Source organism: Orbicella faveolata, unplaced genomic scaffold, assembly GCF_042242905.1.
Source record: "Orbicella faveolata isolate gen_17 unplaced genomic scaffold, um_ofav_v1 contig_2, whole genome shotgun sequence".
In the NCBI taxonomy this organism is placed as follows: domain Eukaryota; kingdom Metazoa; phylum Cnidaria; class Anthozoa; order Scleractinia; family Merulinidae; genus Orbicella; species Orbicella faveolata.
The window spans coordinates 28,477,953-28,491,695 of NW_028301547.1; the positions used below are offsets into that span (position 1 = coordinate 28,477,953).

At 38.4% G+C, this 13,743-nt stretch overlaps 1 protein-coding gene across 4 annotated transcripts; it reads left to right on the top strand.

Annotated features, from left to right (window-relative positions):
- The first annotated feature begins 4 nt into the window (after positions 1-4).
- On the top strand, positions 5-13,376 carry LOC110053995 (PI-actitoxin-Aeq3c-like). Of its 4 annotated transcripts, none has more exons than XR_016207546.1 (5): positions 5-72; positions 213-290; positions 731-2,335; positions 7,091-7,292; positions 11,810-11,949. XR_016207546.1 is itself a non-coding variant. In XM_089290648.1 (3 exons), the coding sequence occupies exons 1-3, from the start codon at positions 7,229-7,231 to the stop codon at positions 13,124-13,126; spliced, it is 309 nt and encodes a 102-aa protein (XP_089146774.1). In that variant the 5' UTR covers positions 7,102-7,228; the 3' UTR covers positions 13,127-13,376. The 4 variants fall into 4 exon arrangements, 1 of the variants encoding a protein (XP_089146774.1); XR_016207547.1 differs by lacking the exon at positions 5-72 and adding an exon at positions 77-94; XR_016207548.1 differs by lacking the exons at positions 5-72; positions 213-290 and adding an exon at positions 473-537.
- The last annotated feature ends 367 nt before the right edge of the window (positions 13,377-13,743 follow it).

Consider the following 13,743-nt stretch of genomic DNA (forward strand, 5'->3'; position numbering starts at 1 on the left):
CTGCGATTGCATTGTTTATCAATACAACTTGATTCAAAACAAGCGAGAAAAATTGGAGCTTCAGCTGGTTGAGTAAGAACAAAGCACTTCTTTTGTGGGTGAAACCTTTGTCTTCTAAATCTGCTTCCAGTAACTGAGATGTTGACGTCACCGGAAAGAAGCCACTTGTGGCCATTACTACAATATAACGGAACGTCACTTTTGTTTTGCAGTCGCTCTCAACGTGGTTTTCAAGAGAACAGCTTCTTTCCACAACAGCGGAGAAAATTGATTGAAAGATTACATCTCGGGTAAGAAGAAATTTATTATTAGTAATCGAACAAATTCAGCGTTAATGAGCTCTTACAAAACTACAAGGTTTATACTGATCGAATTGAAATAATCACCATGCAATATCATTGATGTACCGTGTGGCTGAGATGATTCACTCATATCGACAATATCACATCATAATATTTTGTTTCCCAGTAACGCAGAGTCACTGTCACTAAACTGTATTTCAAGTTGAGACCATAATCTGCGTTCGCAAGGACTGAGGTACTCGTATCAAACCAGAAGGGCAGACATATCAATTCCCTTACGTGAATGCGCTGTGATTTTACATTGATATCCCTAGATAAGACAGTTATCTTTTATCTGACTTTGTAAAGATGCCGGGGTCTGTTTGTTGATATTTGAAATGCATACAATGACAACAAAATGTCGGCATTGATTCAGTTTTTCGTTTCAGGTCATCAAAACACGCTTATTGTGGTAATTCAGGGTCACTTATATCAATCACCTTCAGCCAACTGCGGGATATTTGTACCTAAAAAGTCACGATTCACGTTCAAACCGAATTCTTCGTATACTTGTTGCAAGCGAAAGCCACAGTAACTGGCATCTAACTGAGAGAGTCTGCGTCAGCCTTACGGAGTTTAAGTCGTCAACATTTGCTTGGACTGATTTTGAAGCCGAGTTGTACAGTGCTTTGCCGGATTGTCCAGTCTTCAAGCCCTCGACAGCCTTACTCCTAAGCTCAGCTACCTTCGCTGAATTATTTGAACATCAAAGAATATGAACGTCAGAGTTAAAGGCCGAAATCTGCTGAGCCGAAGAAGCTTTGTGACAGGGAAGTCAATATGCGATGAAACAAGGTGGCTTCTAATCTCTGGGAGCAATTCCGACATCACAGATCAGACTCAAATTTGCGATTTAAACCAAGCTTCGAATGATTGGAGCTCGAAGGCGCAAGATATTAATCCTTTGAGAAGAACAAGGTCAGTGACAGGGTCGAATGGCTTTCCACAAACCACACAAAAACCTAATGATGGTAAAGTTTGCGGTAACGCTTGCGAACGATGTAGTTATCCAAAGATTGTAGCAGCTGTGAGTGATGATGTGAAAGGCTGTCTTCCAAGCCCGACTCTAATGAGACGCCGTAATGCCATATGCGATGAAATTGAAAAAAGAACTATGGCTATGTCTGGGAGAACATTGAGACAAAAACGAGTTGATATGCTTCGATCGATTGCCTTGACGCAATTCTCATTGTTGTAATATCACTGCAATGTCCGTGCACACGCGAAAAAATTAGCCCGGTCTGCACTTCATGAGCCTGAACTTAGCTCGTAGAATCGATGACAGATTACAAGAGGGATTTTCAGTTTAGATGCAGATCTATGCCCGATGATGAAAGTGTCATTCTATTCGTTGTAAACAGAGGTAGAGATTATATACGTCCTGGGTGTTCATATAATGGAGGTTGATGTATAAGGAGAGGTCCCATCGTAATATGTATAAATTGTTGAAGTAATTGTTTAAGTACGAAACAGTTAAACGAAAGTTGCGTTTTACTTTCTCTAGAGAATAAAATTCCACGGGGTTCCATCTAACTTGTGTATAACAACGGAATAACAACAATACTCAAATACAGACAAATATTGTTAATGCGCTATTATTATTTGTAACTTTGTTAGTGAAGGCGATTGTTACAGAACTTTTTAAGCATGTCTGGACAAGAGTAAAATACAATACCTAAGTTTTGACGGCCATACTGATCACATTTATGTCCCTCAATGACTTCAGTGGCTTTTCTAAATTCCTTCCGTTTTCTAGAAGGATTTTATACTGTTATTGTTTGGTTTAAAAGGGTCGCGAGTTTGACCCTTTTTATTAGCGATGATTGCGTGTGCTTAGATTGAAAAAGCCTTCAAATTATCGAGTTGATTAATTAGGCCCTGGAGCTATAAAATCCTCAAACAGCCGTTTGTAACGAAATAGTTTAATTTTACTTCGAAATGCGTCGGCAAACATCATCGTAAAGTTTCATCAAAGCACTTGACAGTCATTACAGGTAATGTAGTGCAGTTTTTAGACTCCCACTGTTTTCACAACATGATCATCCGCTCACCTTCAGCAAGTTTTTTGCTCAGTCTCACTGCAACATCCCGCCATGTTCAACTACATGTGTTTATACCTGACAGTGTCACACAAGTATGACGTATAGTCATAAGACGAAAGTCACGTCGGGTGAGTCACGTTTCAAAACATGGTTTGCCCAACATTCCACCACAACTGCACGTTTACTAGCCTGCCGATTATTCTTTCCACAATCTCACTGCGATTACCCGTTTCTTACCATGAGCACGCAAACTAAACTTTTAAGTTCGAATCACGAAGGAAAAATAATGGTAGGCGAATTACATTTTGAAAACACTAGCGGGTCTATATCCTATGAAATAAGCTATAACAAGCTAAATTAAACAATTTTGAAGAGTTGTAGCATTAAAAAAGTAGGTCCGCAGTGCTTACAAATACAGACGGCTCGATGGCACATCCCAAATAGCCCTACAGAATGCCAAATGCTAAAATCAGCAAGGCGTTCCTGTACAGGCAGTACAGCAGTGTGGCTGCCCATCGAAATCTAGGGCCTAGTACGTAAGGAAGCCATGTTCTTAAGCGAAGACGTCATCCGTTATCGCTGAATGCTGGCACGACTGTCTGAAGATTTTTTGGGGTCTTATGCATTTTATGCATACAGACCCCTAAGTCAGAGGCAGATCTTGATTGTAGTCAGTCAGTCTTTGAGGACGAGATGACACGTGACAGGCCTCCGGGAGTATAAATAGTTTGGCAGGTAGACGGGATACTAGTAATTGCGAGTTTCGTAGGTCATTGCTTCCGGCGTAGCGTTGTTGTTGTGTAATTGCAGCTTCGATTTCGTTTCCCTGTTTTGTGACAATTTAGAAGAGCTTTCCCTCGCAAATTAGTTGTAATTGTTCAAGGTAAGTTATCTCCATCTCAAAATCGCTGTCTTGCTGTTTATGATTTCATTTCGACAATTAACTGCACTGCCTTATGTCCGCCTTGGTTGTTCTTTGTTATTTCATTTAGGTGTTGGAGTGAGTTTCCTCGGCGATATGGGAGTTGTTTGCTCACGCAAGCCAACATATCTAGACTCGGCTTGTGTTTAGTGCGGATTGCACTGAAACTAATCCGCTTTCGCAAGCCCACATTCATTGGCTTGAAATCCGGTGCGGGTTACACCACAAGCCAGCTAACAGGGTTGTCAAAATAAGCCGGCGATCGGCGCATTCTCGAAACCTGCGCCGCCTACTCCGAATGCTAGTAAGTTAGTCCTGAGCATGATATTGGAGAAATAAAATGGAAATAAAATTGTTCAGTTTTGAATTTGTTTGAACCCAAACTGGATCGGAGGGAATAAAGTATTTGCTGAAAAAGTGCGTGACACGAATCGAAACTGATTTATAATTAGCCGTAAATGTTCTACACCTCAGCAAATCAATTTCTGAAACGGAAATACAGGATAAAGTATCTCAGAATAGTCTGGTAAAAGTTGAGTTTTCGTTGTGTTCAAATGGCACTGAAATAAATAGGGCTGTAGTGTTTTTCTCCCCAGTTAAGTGCTACTATGATGAGAGAAGTAGGTTTATTTACACAAGTGTTAACATCTAAAGCCGTCGGCGGGAAACTGGCTTATCCGTCATAAAACTGCAGAATTACTTCAGTCTACACTATCCCTTACTTTAATGGAAATAAATATACTCCTTTGTATTTTTTGAAGCGATATTCTCACTAGTTTTTAAGTTTTTAAAAAAGACAATTGTATAATAGTACACTTTGTGAAATAAGTCCAAGAAGAAAAAGATGAAAAGGTATTTTTTATTGCCTCCTTATGCACAACTACAAATAAAATACAGTAGAGTCTTTATTGCAACTCCCTACAAGGGTTTTTCAGTTACAAGACTACACAACTATCATACTAAAATAACTAAAAAAGATAACCAAATAACTAAGGTAATAAGTAATGGTAACAGGACTGAGTGGAGTCCAATTCGGTCTGTTATCATAAGAATGATAACAAAATCGGACGACAGCGCAGCGGGAGTCCGATTTGTTTATCACGACTGTGATTACTGACCGAATTGGACGACACGAAGTCTAATAAAAATTACAATTTCCGAGAAAAGAAGAATAGCCAAGTTGTGAAAGAAAGGGAAAATTTGCTTTGAAATACCTACAAAGGAGATGTAAACATTCTAAGGCCACCCCACCTCCTACCGGCAATTAGGCGCCAAAAACACAAAAGCGCACGCACGCACGCACGTAACTTAAATTTTGAATCAGACTGGTTGATTTAAACTACAACTTTGAATGTGCTTACTGAACCGTCCGATAACAAACTGTCCAATAACAAATTGTCCAATAACAAAATGTCCGATAATAACTTGGCAAGTGAATTAGTGGAAAATAGGAGTTTTTTAAACCAATCACAATCGAGGAAATTGTAATTTTTATTATTAATATGCATTAAAAAATTAGTGAAATACAATGGATTGGATTTACTTTTTACAAATTCATAGATTAATCAGAAAAAAGTAGGTAAACAATTTTTTTTTCTAAAAACGTTGACAGAGTCTGAAGATTTAACATCGTCTCTTATATTATTCCAGAGCCTAGCACCACGGTAGGTGAAGGACCATTGTCCGGTGGTTCGAAGGCAACTTGAAATGTTCGGTTGACCGCGTTGTTTAGTATTTCAGTGATGTGAATTGTGAGCGCAGAGTAAATTTCGCGATTACGTAGTCAGGGAAAAGTTTATTAACACATTTAAAGATCATTACGGCATTGTTCAAGTAAAGTCTGTCATTAACAGGCAGCAAATTTAGAGATACAATGTGCAAAGTAACGGTGCCAGTGTAATTTACATTGTTTCAAGAAAAAAAACAAGACACTAGTAAGGCAGGCGAAACTAGAGCGATGTGCTTGAGTGAGTCAGTCCTCCCTAACCTTTTTGCCGTGATGTTCATACGGCGAACACTGGATTGGAGAATAACAATAATTAGGGGTGGGAAAATCGTCAACAAATGTACACAATGTTTGCTGAAAGAAGCCCCACTTTGAATCTCAGGGTATTACTTTTCAAACATCTTCCCAGTGGAAGGGGGCGACCTCCTCCCATACTCTCCGCGAACGATGCACAGTGCGCGTCTGAATTTGTCCAGCCGCTTCGCGGCATGTTTTTCACGCAAACCTTAGCCGCCTACTTTTTGGATGGAACCTGCTACTCGAAAAACAACTGCCAACCCCCGCGGTACTCAGTTGTTGATGTTGTTATGTATTTAAACAGGCTTAGTCACTACAGCAGCAAAACCTCTTGACACTACATGTACAAGTTCACTTGACATGTGTAAACAGTGCCGAGTTCAGAGAGTTAAACCGCACATGGGACATTGCACAAAATAGGGCTAAATTGAGAGCTTGGTGTTGTGTTATGTCCCATTAGGACTAAGAGCTAAATAAATAATTATTATTAGAGGATAAACTAAGTAAGTTATAAACAGTATTCTGCCATACGTTTCCCAGTAAAAATTGTAACGACTTGTTATGTCTACCTTCTCACTTGTAGCAATTCAACTCCCAGCTACTGACATTTGAAAACAGCATTCCAACCGAAAGGAATAAAACTACTGAAGCATAAGACCCCAAGTACGCATTGCAGATCTATTTTTATCTTTGTTTTTCTCTACTAGTGTATTTCACATGTCAAACCTGCCAATACTGAAGCATAAGACCCCAAGTACGCATTGCAGATCTATTTTTATCTTTGTATCTCTCCACTCGTGTCTTTCACACGTCAAACCTGCCAATTGGAAAACAGCAGAAAAGAATCTTTCAATCACACGGAAATGGAAATACTGGTCACATATGGAAGAGGAAAAACTGAAAATAAAAATCATGCAGTGAGCTAAAATGGCCAAATTATGTTCCCGGAAGGATATTTTTGAAATTTTTTGCTATGCTGTCAAGGCCCGATCTACGTTTTGGATAATTCATTGACATGCTCCAGGAAAAGACTGTGAAAAAGGCCTTGTGATATTTGTTAACTGTCACTTGAAGTTTAGACGTTCTTAGCATATTCAAAATGAACATATTTGTTTGACAACTTAAAAGGTTTCGGAAAGCTGCGTTTGATTTAAAAATAAATGTTTAAAAGGGGCTTTTCTAGCATTAAAACCGCTTGGCAAAGCTGAATTTAGTAATATAGGTTCATAAAGTGAATCACCCAACAAGATTTATGCTTCCAAACTTTTCTAGACCGTATAAAAGTTACTTGATTTCGGCGAGGGACCAAGTGAAAATTGCTTTGTGGTTTCGTACTAATTTATGCATTTAACACCATTTTTGTAATTTGTTGTGTTTCTAGCATTTGGCGTCGCTCCTAGGTGTTTGTTTAGCTTCAAACGAGTCCTCTGAAAGTTTCAATACATCACATTTATAAAAATAACTCACTATTCAGTCAATAGTAACCTTATTGGGTTTATTTCTCTTAATCCCACCGAACACGACGTATCCAGTGTTTCATTTTCAAACCCGTTTTTTTCTTTTGTGGTGTCTTTCTTAACCCAAACCCGTAGAAATAAAACATGTTGTCTTAACAACTGCGCCAGCAAATGCACTAAACAACGCAAACTTGCACTAAATACTTCAAATAGTCATTTAATGTTTCTTTGCTCAGCCTTAGCGCGTCGCAGCTGTTTCATTGTTTTAACGCGAACTTTTCAATGCTTGAAATTATTCTATTTAGGTGCTGTGCCATATATGGCTTGGATTAACAAACAAAATCCGACTGGCCTGTACATTTTACACGTTAGTGGATTTTCGAGGGAGAGTTGAAACGTTTGTAACCAGAATTCCCGAGGCTGGTCATCTCTCCTGCCACGAGATGCAAGAACTTTCGACGGTGTCTGTAAAGACGATTTTGGTGGTAGTCGTTTTATTAGCGGCAGGTAAGCTTATAATTTAGTGCTCTCTCTCGAAGGTTAACGAGTGGCTCATGAATGTCTTGGATTAAACTATTCTCTGGTTGTGGCTCGGAGTAGTAAATAAATAAATCTTTTCGCTTGATACAAAGCTTATTACTATACTGATGCGATTGTGTATAACTGCTTCATCGTAAGGTTCCTGTCAGAGTAACTGTTATGTTCATTTGAAGCTATTGCCTTTAGAGGTTAGTTTAGAACCGTAAAATAAAGAGAATTCTTTCATTTTAGAAGCGTAAGTTTAAAAGAGGTTTCATATCAACCTTGAAACACTGGTATATGAGACTAAATCATTCGGACAATACTTAATTTGAGAATTCGGATCGAAAGAATATAAATTTCACTTCACCCAATGACATCAATTGAAGGATCAAATGGTTATATGTATGTTCTATCACCGTCATGTCGAGTACAAATTCGAGATTTACACGAACTGAACTCAAATTTCGTCCATTAAAATCAAAAGGTCCCCGAAAGCGCGAAATTAAACCGCATGCTTTGGTGCACGATTTTTTTCAAATGCAAAATAACCACTTTCAAGAAAATCTGAATACTTTTAATTTATCCTCTTTGTTTGTTCAAGGATAATTGCCCTGTTAGCCTGACCAAACAAAGAAGTTGACAAGTTAACTAAAATTTGTCAAGTCGCTTGAAGGACGGTGAAAAATTTTAATTTTTTTTTTCTAGCTGAAAGTAACATTATGCATGTCTGGTAAACCATAACTGCAATACTATCTCGACCATGGGAATGCATAGGAATCGTTTTCTCCGTCTCTCTTTTGTCATCCAACTAAACAACAAGATTCCTTTATCAGCATCAAAGCTGTCTTATTTTTTTCTGAATTGAAAATTCACCCGTTAGTTTATTATAACAACAGCTATTATGTTATCTAAATTTGGGCAGTTTACGAAGAGATTTAAACGTGATTTCAAACCTCTTTAGGTATTTTAAGTGTTTGATTGGCCGTTTGCAAGTCAAACACCCAGATCTGGCAGCGGGGAGGTTATTGTTCTCCGCCGGTACACATGCAGTCATAATTACTCAGTGACAATTTCGACATGCAAAGCTGTTACGTTACTTCTCTTAAATTCAACTGTCGACGTCTTTTTAATCAAAGGAGACCTATGGCCAAACTCGTGGATTAAGTAATCTAGAGATGAAAGTTGGTAGACTTCCAATTATTGGTGTATTATTAAATGCTGTTAAAACAAGCTGGTTTTGTACCACGCAAGGTCACACTTATCTCACAAAGCGTAGGCTTTTGTTGCACACACATTACAAAGACATACGTCCAGAATAGCTAGGGTGGCAAGATTGCAGCTGAACATGGAGTGGTAAAGGCTAAGGGTCCTAGGGTCACAGTCAGAGGACACTCCTGCCAACAAAAAGCCATGGATAGTTCGTATATTGTGATCATGGCTAATGTAGTACTCTATCTCCACCCCTGCACCGCCCCCCCGCCCCCCCCCCCCCCCGCACACACACACAGATCTTGATGTTGATGTTTGTCTGCCTGCTGGAAAAATTTGCATGTATCCAAGTAGAACGAGCGTACAGACCTTTTTCATTGCATTTCACTCAAGGCTATAAGTAAGGTTTCTTATGAGACAGCACTTCTTAACCGCTTGTCTCTATACGTATTGCACGTAACATACAGCAAAATAAGTAGCCTTATTTGCAAAACATTTTCAGTGTTGATCCAAAAAATCTATCGACCTATAAATACGTGTTCCAACAAGCTTATAGGGGATTTCTTTACCTTTGTTATCTTTTCAATCAGAAAGCAAAAGTGTAAACAAGAGACAGGGTAAAAACCATTTAAGCTTATCAAAATCAAGTATTTGGGAATTTTTTTACCAAGTTTATCTGCATTTCACACCCCACTCAGAGTTCAGATCAATGTACTAAAAAAGCAAGACAAGTGTAGAGAACACAACTTTATTCTAAACTGAACTCGATGTCGGTTGAACGTGGACAACTCAATATGAAAGTGCTATAAACTGCAAAGCTGTGAACGAAGGTTCTGCTTGATTGAACGTTGGATCTCACAGGAGATCTAATCAGCCAAACTTGGAAAGTAAACGATAGTAAGTCAAAGACTACTGCAAGGCTGACACAGCGTTGTATATTTAAAACAATATTTCGGCTGGCCTCGGGTTTAGATGTTACTAAATTTTAAACATAGGCACGCAAGGCGTGCAAGAGCAATTTTTTTGTGTGAAGTGTCGGAGATTGGAGCATTCATGGTACCGTAATGATTTGGTTAATTTGACAAGTTTTTTTGGTTGCGATGTTACATCGGTCATGGTAAGATAGCTAAATATTTTCTAACAGGCAATTTGATTCGTTCTTTGATACAACCCGCACTGTGATTGGTGTGACACGCGCACATACATAACTCCCTCACTCACCGATCACATAACCCCTCCAACCCCCAAGTAAAATTTTTGCTCAAAAATACTCAAGTTAATTTAGAGACTTTTTCGCATTTTATACGAGTCGTAAGTTTACCTTTTTACACAACACAACACAACACAACACAACTTCACCGAAAATAGAAAGAAAGTGAAAAAAAACCTCTGACACGTTGGAAGTCTGATTTAATTAAATTGTACTTTAACTTGGTGCCGCGCAGTCTTCAAAGAACGTTTGAACAGTTTTCATACTTTTTACCTTTAAAAATATCGGACTGAAATGAATGTCATCAAATAAAACTATTAAACTGCTAATGTAGAGAAGTAAAAACCGTCCAGAAATGAAAGCTTCTTTTTTGTTTAATATCCTGGAAACAATAGCCGATAACTTGCCAGCTCTAATTGAATTTACTCCCATATAAAAAACAAAAGTGTTGAGTTACCATTTGTTACTAAAGATAGCAAACATCTCGTGGAAAAGAATGGTGACGATTCGTCCGCTCTAATTGAATTTACTCCCTTGTGAAAAACAAGAGTGTCAAATTACATTTTGTAACTAAAAAACATCTCGTTATATTTGCATGCAACAAGAACAAAACAATCGTTACCCGCACTTACTATTGTAAACGTTAGAACTGTTTCAAATCTAAAGTCTCGTCCCCTCTAAAACAAGTCCTAAGAACTAGAAGCGTCGATTCGTGACTTCTAATTGAATTTACTCCTTGTGAAAAACAAAAGTATCAAGTTACCTTTGTAACTAAAAGTAAAAATATCTCGTTGCATTTGCATACTACTAACTCACGAACTGTTTCAAACCTCAAGGCTCATCTCGTTCATTTAACTAAAATCCTCAGCCTAACCCACAAAAAATGTCGAAGTATTCCCAATATATGAATACTTCCTCCTCTTTTATAGAAGAATGAATGTGGCCGTTCTGAACTGTATCGGGATCAAATCTTCTCACATACCATTTACCTTTACAACAAGAAATTTGATTGACTGTTTATAGTAGATCCAATCTGATTGGTGTGACATACATACATCTCTCACTCACTCACTCACTCACTCACTCACTCACTGACTCACCCACTCACTGACTCATCCATTGACCCGTCCATAACATACCTGACGCGCCGACTAAGAGGTATTTTTTTTTTACAAAAAAATAACTCAAAAATGAAATTACAATATTATACAACGGTGTCGATGTTTGTACTGTTTTCAATGGCTTTTTCGTTCATTAAAAATAGTTCTTTTCGCTTAAATAAGTTCATTAAGGTCGACCGCTAAGACACATTCTCATCAAAGCTTACTACATTAGCATGAGATTTACTCATTGTCAGGTCACTTTCCAGCAAACAAATACTCATATCCTGGTCATTTTTTACGCCTGGACGACTCAAATGCTCTTGAAATTCAGCATTCGAGTTGGTCATAGTACTAATTACAACATTCGAAGTCACTCCACTTCACTTTAGCGAAACACCTAATATTGAATAGTAACCGCGCAGCTGCTCGGTTACTATTCCAATATGGCGTCGGGCTCGGGCGCTCTCAGCTCGTTCCGGCCGACTAATTACGAACAGTGTCTACACCTGAGTGAGAGAGTGAGTGACACATTTGCATATCGGAGTTCCCACAACAAACACGTTCCTACGCTTCGCGTATCCACGAGTTTAAAAAGTTGCTTTTCAATTCTTTAGATGACTCTTTTTATACGTTTACAAGTGTATAGAAAAAGCGGGTCATTTGAAAGGTATAAGGATCATGGAAATTTCATTGTATTGGGCGTATCTGTATTTTTGAGGAAGAAGCTCTACTGGTTCTCCTAGAGCCCGCGATATCGTCACGTGATACTGGTCAGTGGATACCTTGTTTTGACAGGTGTCGATTTGCCTTGACCGTTTATACATGTATATTGTTTGGCATTTGCAGTCCTTGAAATTAACAATCCGCAGTTTCAATCTCTTTTTAAAGTTTTAACTTAACTCGGAAGGCAGTCTCTGTCAGAAATACGTTTGTCTCATATTCCCGTAGTGACACTATGGTAGGTGTTGTTTTTTATGTAGGTTTTTCAAGAAACACTAGATCTGTGCAGGCAGCAAGTAATTCAGTGTGCTCCTTGGCGGCAGAAACAGGACCGTGTCGGGGGGCGTTTCCAAAGTATTATTATGACTCCAGTTCTAAATCTTGCAAATCTTTCACGTATGGAGGATGTGATGGAAATGGCAACAGATTTGACACCGAGGCCGAGTGTATGGCGGCTTGTGGAGGTCAGTAGCAGGTGTGTAACATAACTTGTAATTATTCACTGATACTGTGAATGATCAATTTGTCCTTCCGTAAAACTTACCACAACTGCATCAATCATATTTACATATTAAATTAAGTCTCGTTTTATCCCGGTCTTGTACACAAAGCCTTTGCTCCTGTTGCTGCGAAACATTCAACACTTTTTTATGCCACTGAAACATTGGGTCTGAGCTGAAGCGAGCGTCAGCTTTTGACCACGGCTTGCGCATCTTGAAAAGCTTAGCCTAAATTTTTCAAATTCGTCTTTTGTAATCAGTCTTAAGCTTCTCCATCCTTAACCATCCTTGTTCCTTTGTGGTTTATTGTTATCTCTTTGGTGTTTTTCTGTCTTCGTAAATGACTATTTTCAGGTTTCCTTCAATTTCAAGGTAATTTTGTACATGGCCAAAATAATTCAAAATGCCGTTATTGAACTCCTTTAACGGCTGGGCAAAGAGAAAGAAGCTCAGCTCTTGGTGCCAGGCTTATCTTATCCTGGCCTGCGACCACTTCGACTGGGAAACAAGAAACTACTGTTGAAAACTAAAAAAGCGTCACTCGTACTTGTTTTACCTTAGCTAGTTCATCTTTTCTACATCAGGGTTCTTCCGACATTCCTTTCGAGTGACTGATCCGATGACTCGAACATGAAAGTGAGCCAAATACCGTTGGTGGCGTCTAATCATGACGACATGTTATAGAAAGATGTTCTCATTGTGTATCAAACTATAATAATAGAGGGAAGTGGTTGAGAAACCAGGCTAAAATCAAAGAAGCGAACAAACAGGCTAAAATTTATGTTCGAAGGTCCTTGACCTTGGCCTGCACCTCTTTTGTTTTATAGTCGTTGACTATGTATGACGAAATTATATAATCGTAATGCTTCTGTTGGCTACTTACATGAGCACACATAACCACGTTTTGTATTTTTTCAGGTTTTACGCAGGGTCAACCCCTAAAATAGCCACCAAAAACGTGCAACAAAGAACTTTCCCACGTTTCTTAACTATTTCCCTCTATTAACTATGATCAAACGCTGTATGAAAATATTTCTCTACTTTTATTTTTTAGGTCTTGGAAACGAAGATCTCTAAAAGTGTGTGGAATGAACAATTGGACCCTTTAATCTCAAGTTACTAAGTAATTAATTACAACGAGTTTAAAACCTTAGTCTGATTTCTCATCAAATGACAACCATTGGAATATGATGTTGATGAATGCTGAGATTTCGATTAAGGAACCTAATTACAGCTCACATGAGACGATTAAGGATATCTCTTTCTGAATATTTATTGTAGTTTTGTGCTGAAGCACACAAAAGTTATTAAAACTTAATGTTCCCGAGCTCGTTGCCTATTCTGGTTTATTTTAGCGTACTTAGAGCGAAGACAGCTTCATTTTATCGTGTTTTAGACAATTTGTGCTATTGTTATATTAATTCACAACACTGCCAAAATGACCGCGGTCATACATATTCACCAATTTTGATTTTCGCATCATCCAATAGGACACGTTCGATATATCAATATTTTGACATGGCTACGAGGCTTTCAGAACAAACTTCTCTATATGGTGGTGTTTCTTTGCTTCCAAGTCTCTTTTGGGAATTGTGAGACAAAATAAACTTTAGAAAAATTGCACTTTTGACCCGAAACCCTCAGATCCATGTTAGAATATTGATATATCGAACGTGGCCTATTGATAAAGTGTG

Coding starts and splice junctions, on each gene's coding strand:
- LOC110053995 (XM_089290648.1), top strand. CDS start 7,229: ATGCAAGAACTTTCGACGGTGTCTGTAAAGACGATTTTGGTGGTAGTC. Junction 7,293..11,791: donor AGTCGTTTTATTAGCGGCAG/GTAAGCTTATAA, acceptor ACACTATGGTAG/GTGTTGTTTTTTATGTAGGT. Junction 12,014..13,103: donor GTGTATGGCGGCTTGTGGAG/GTCAGTAGCAGG, acceptor TTTATTTTTTAG/GTCTTGGAAACGAAGATCTC.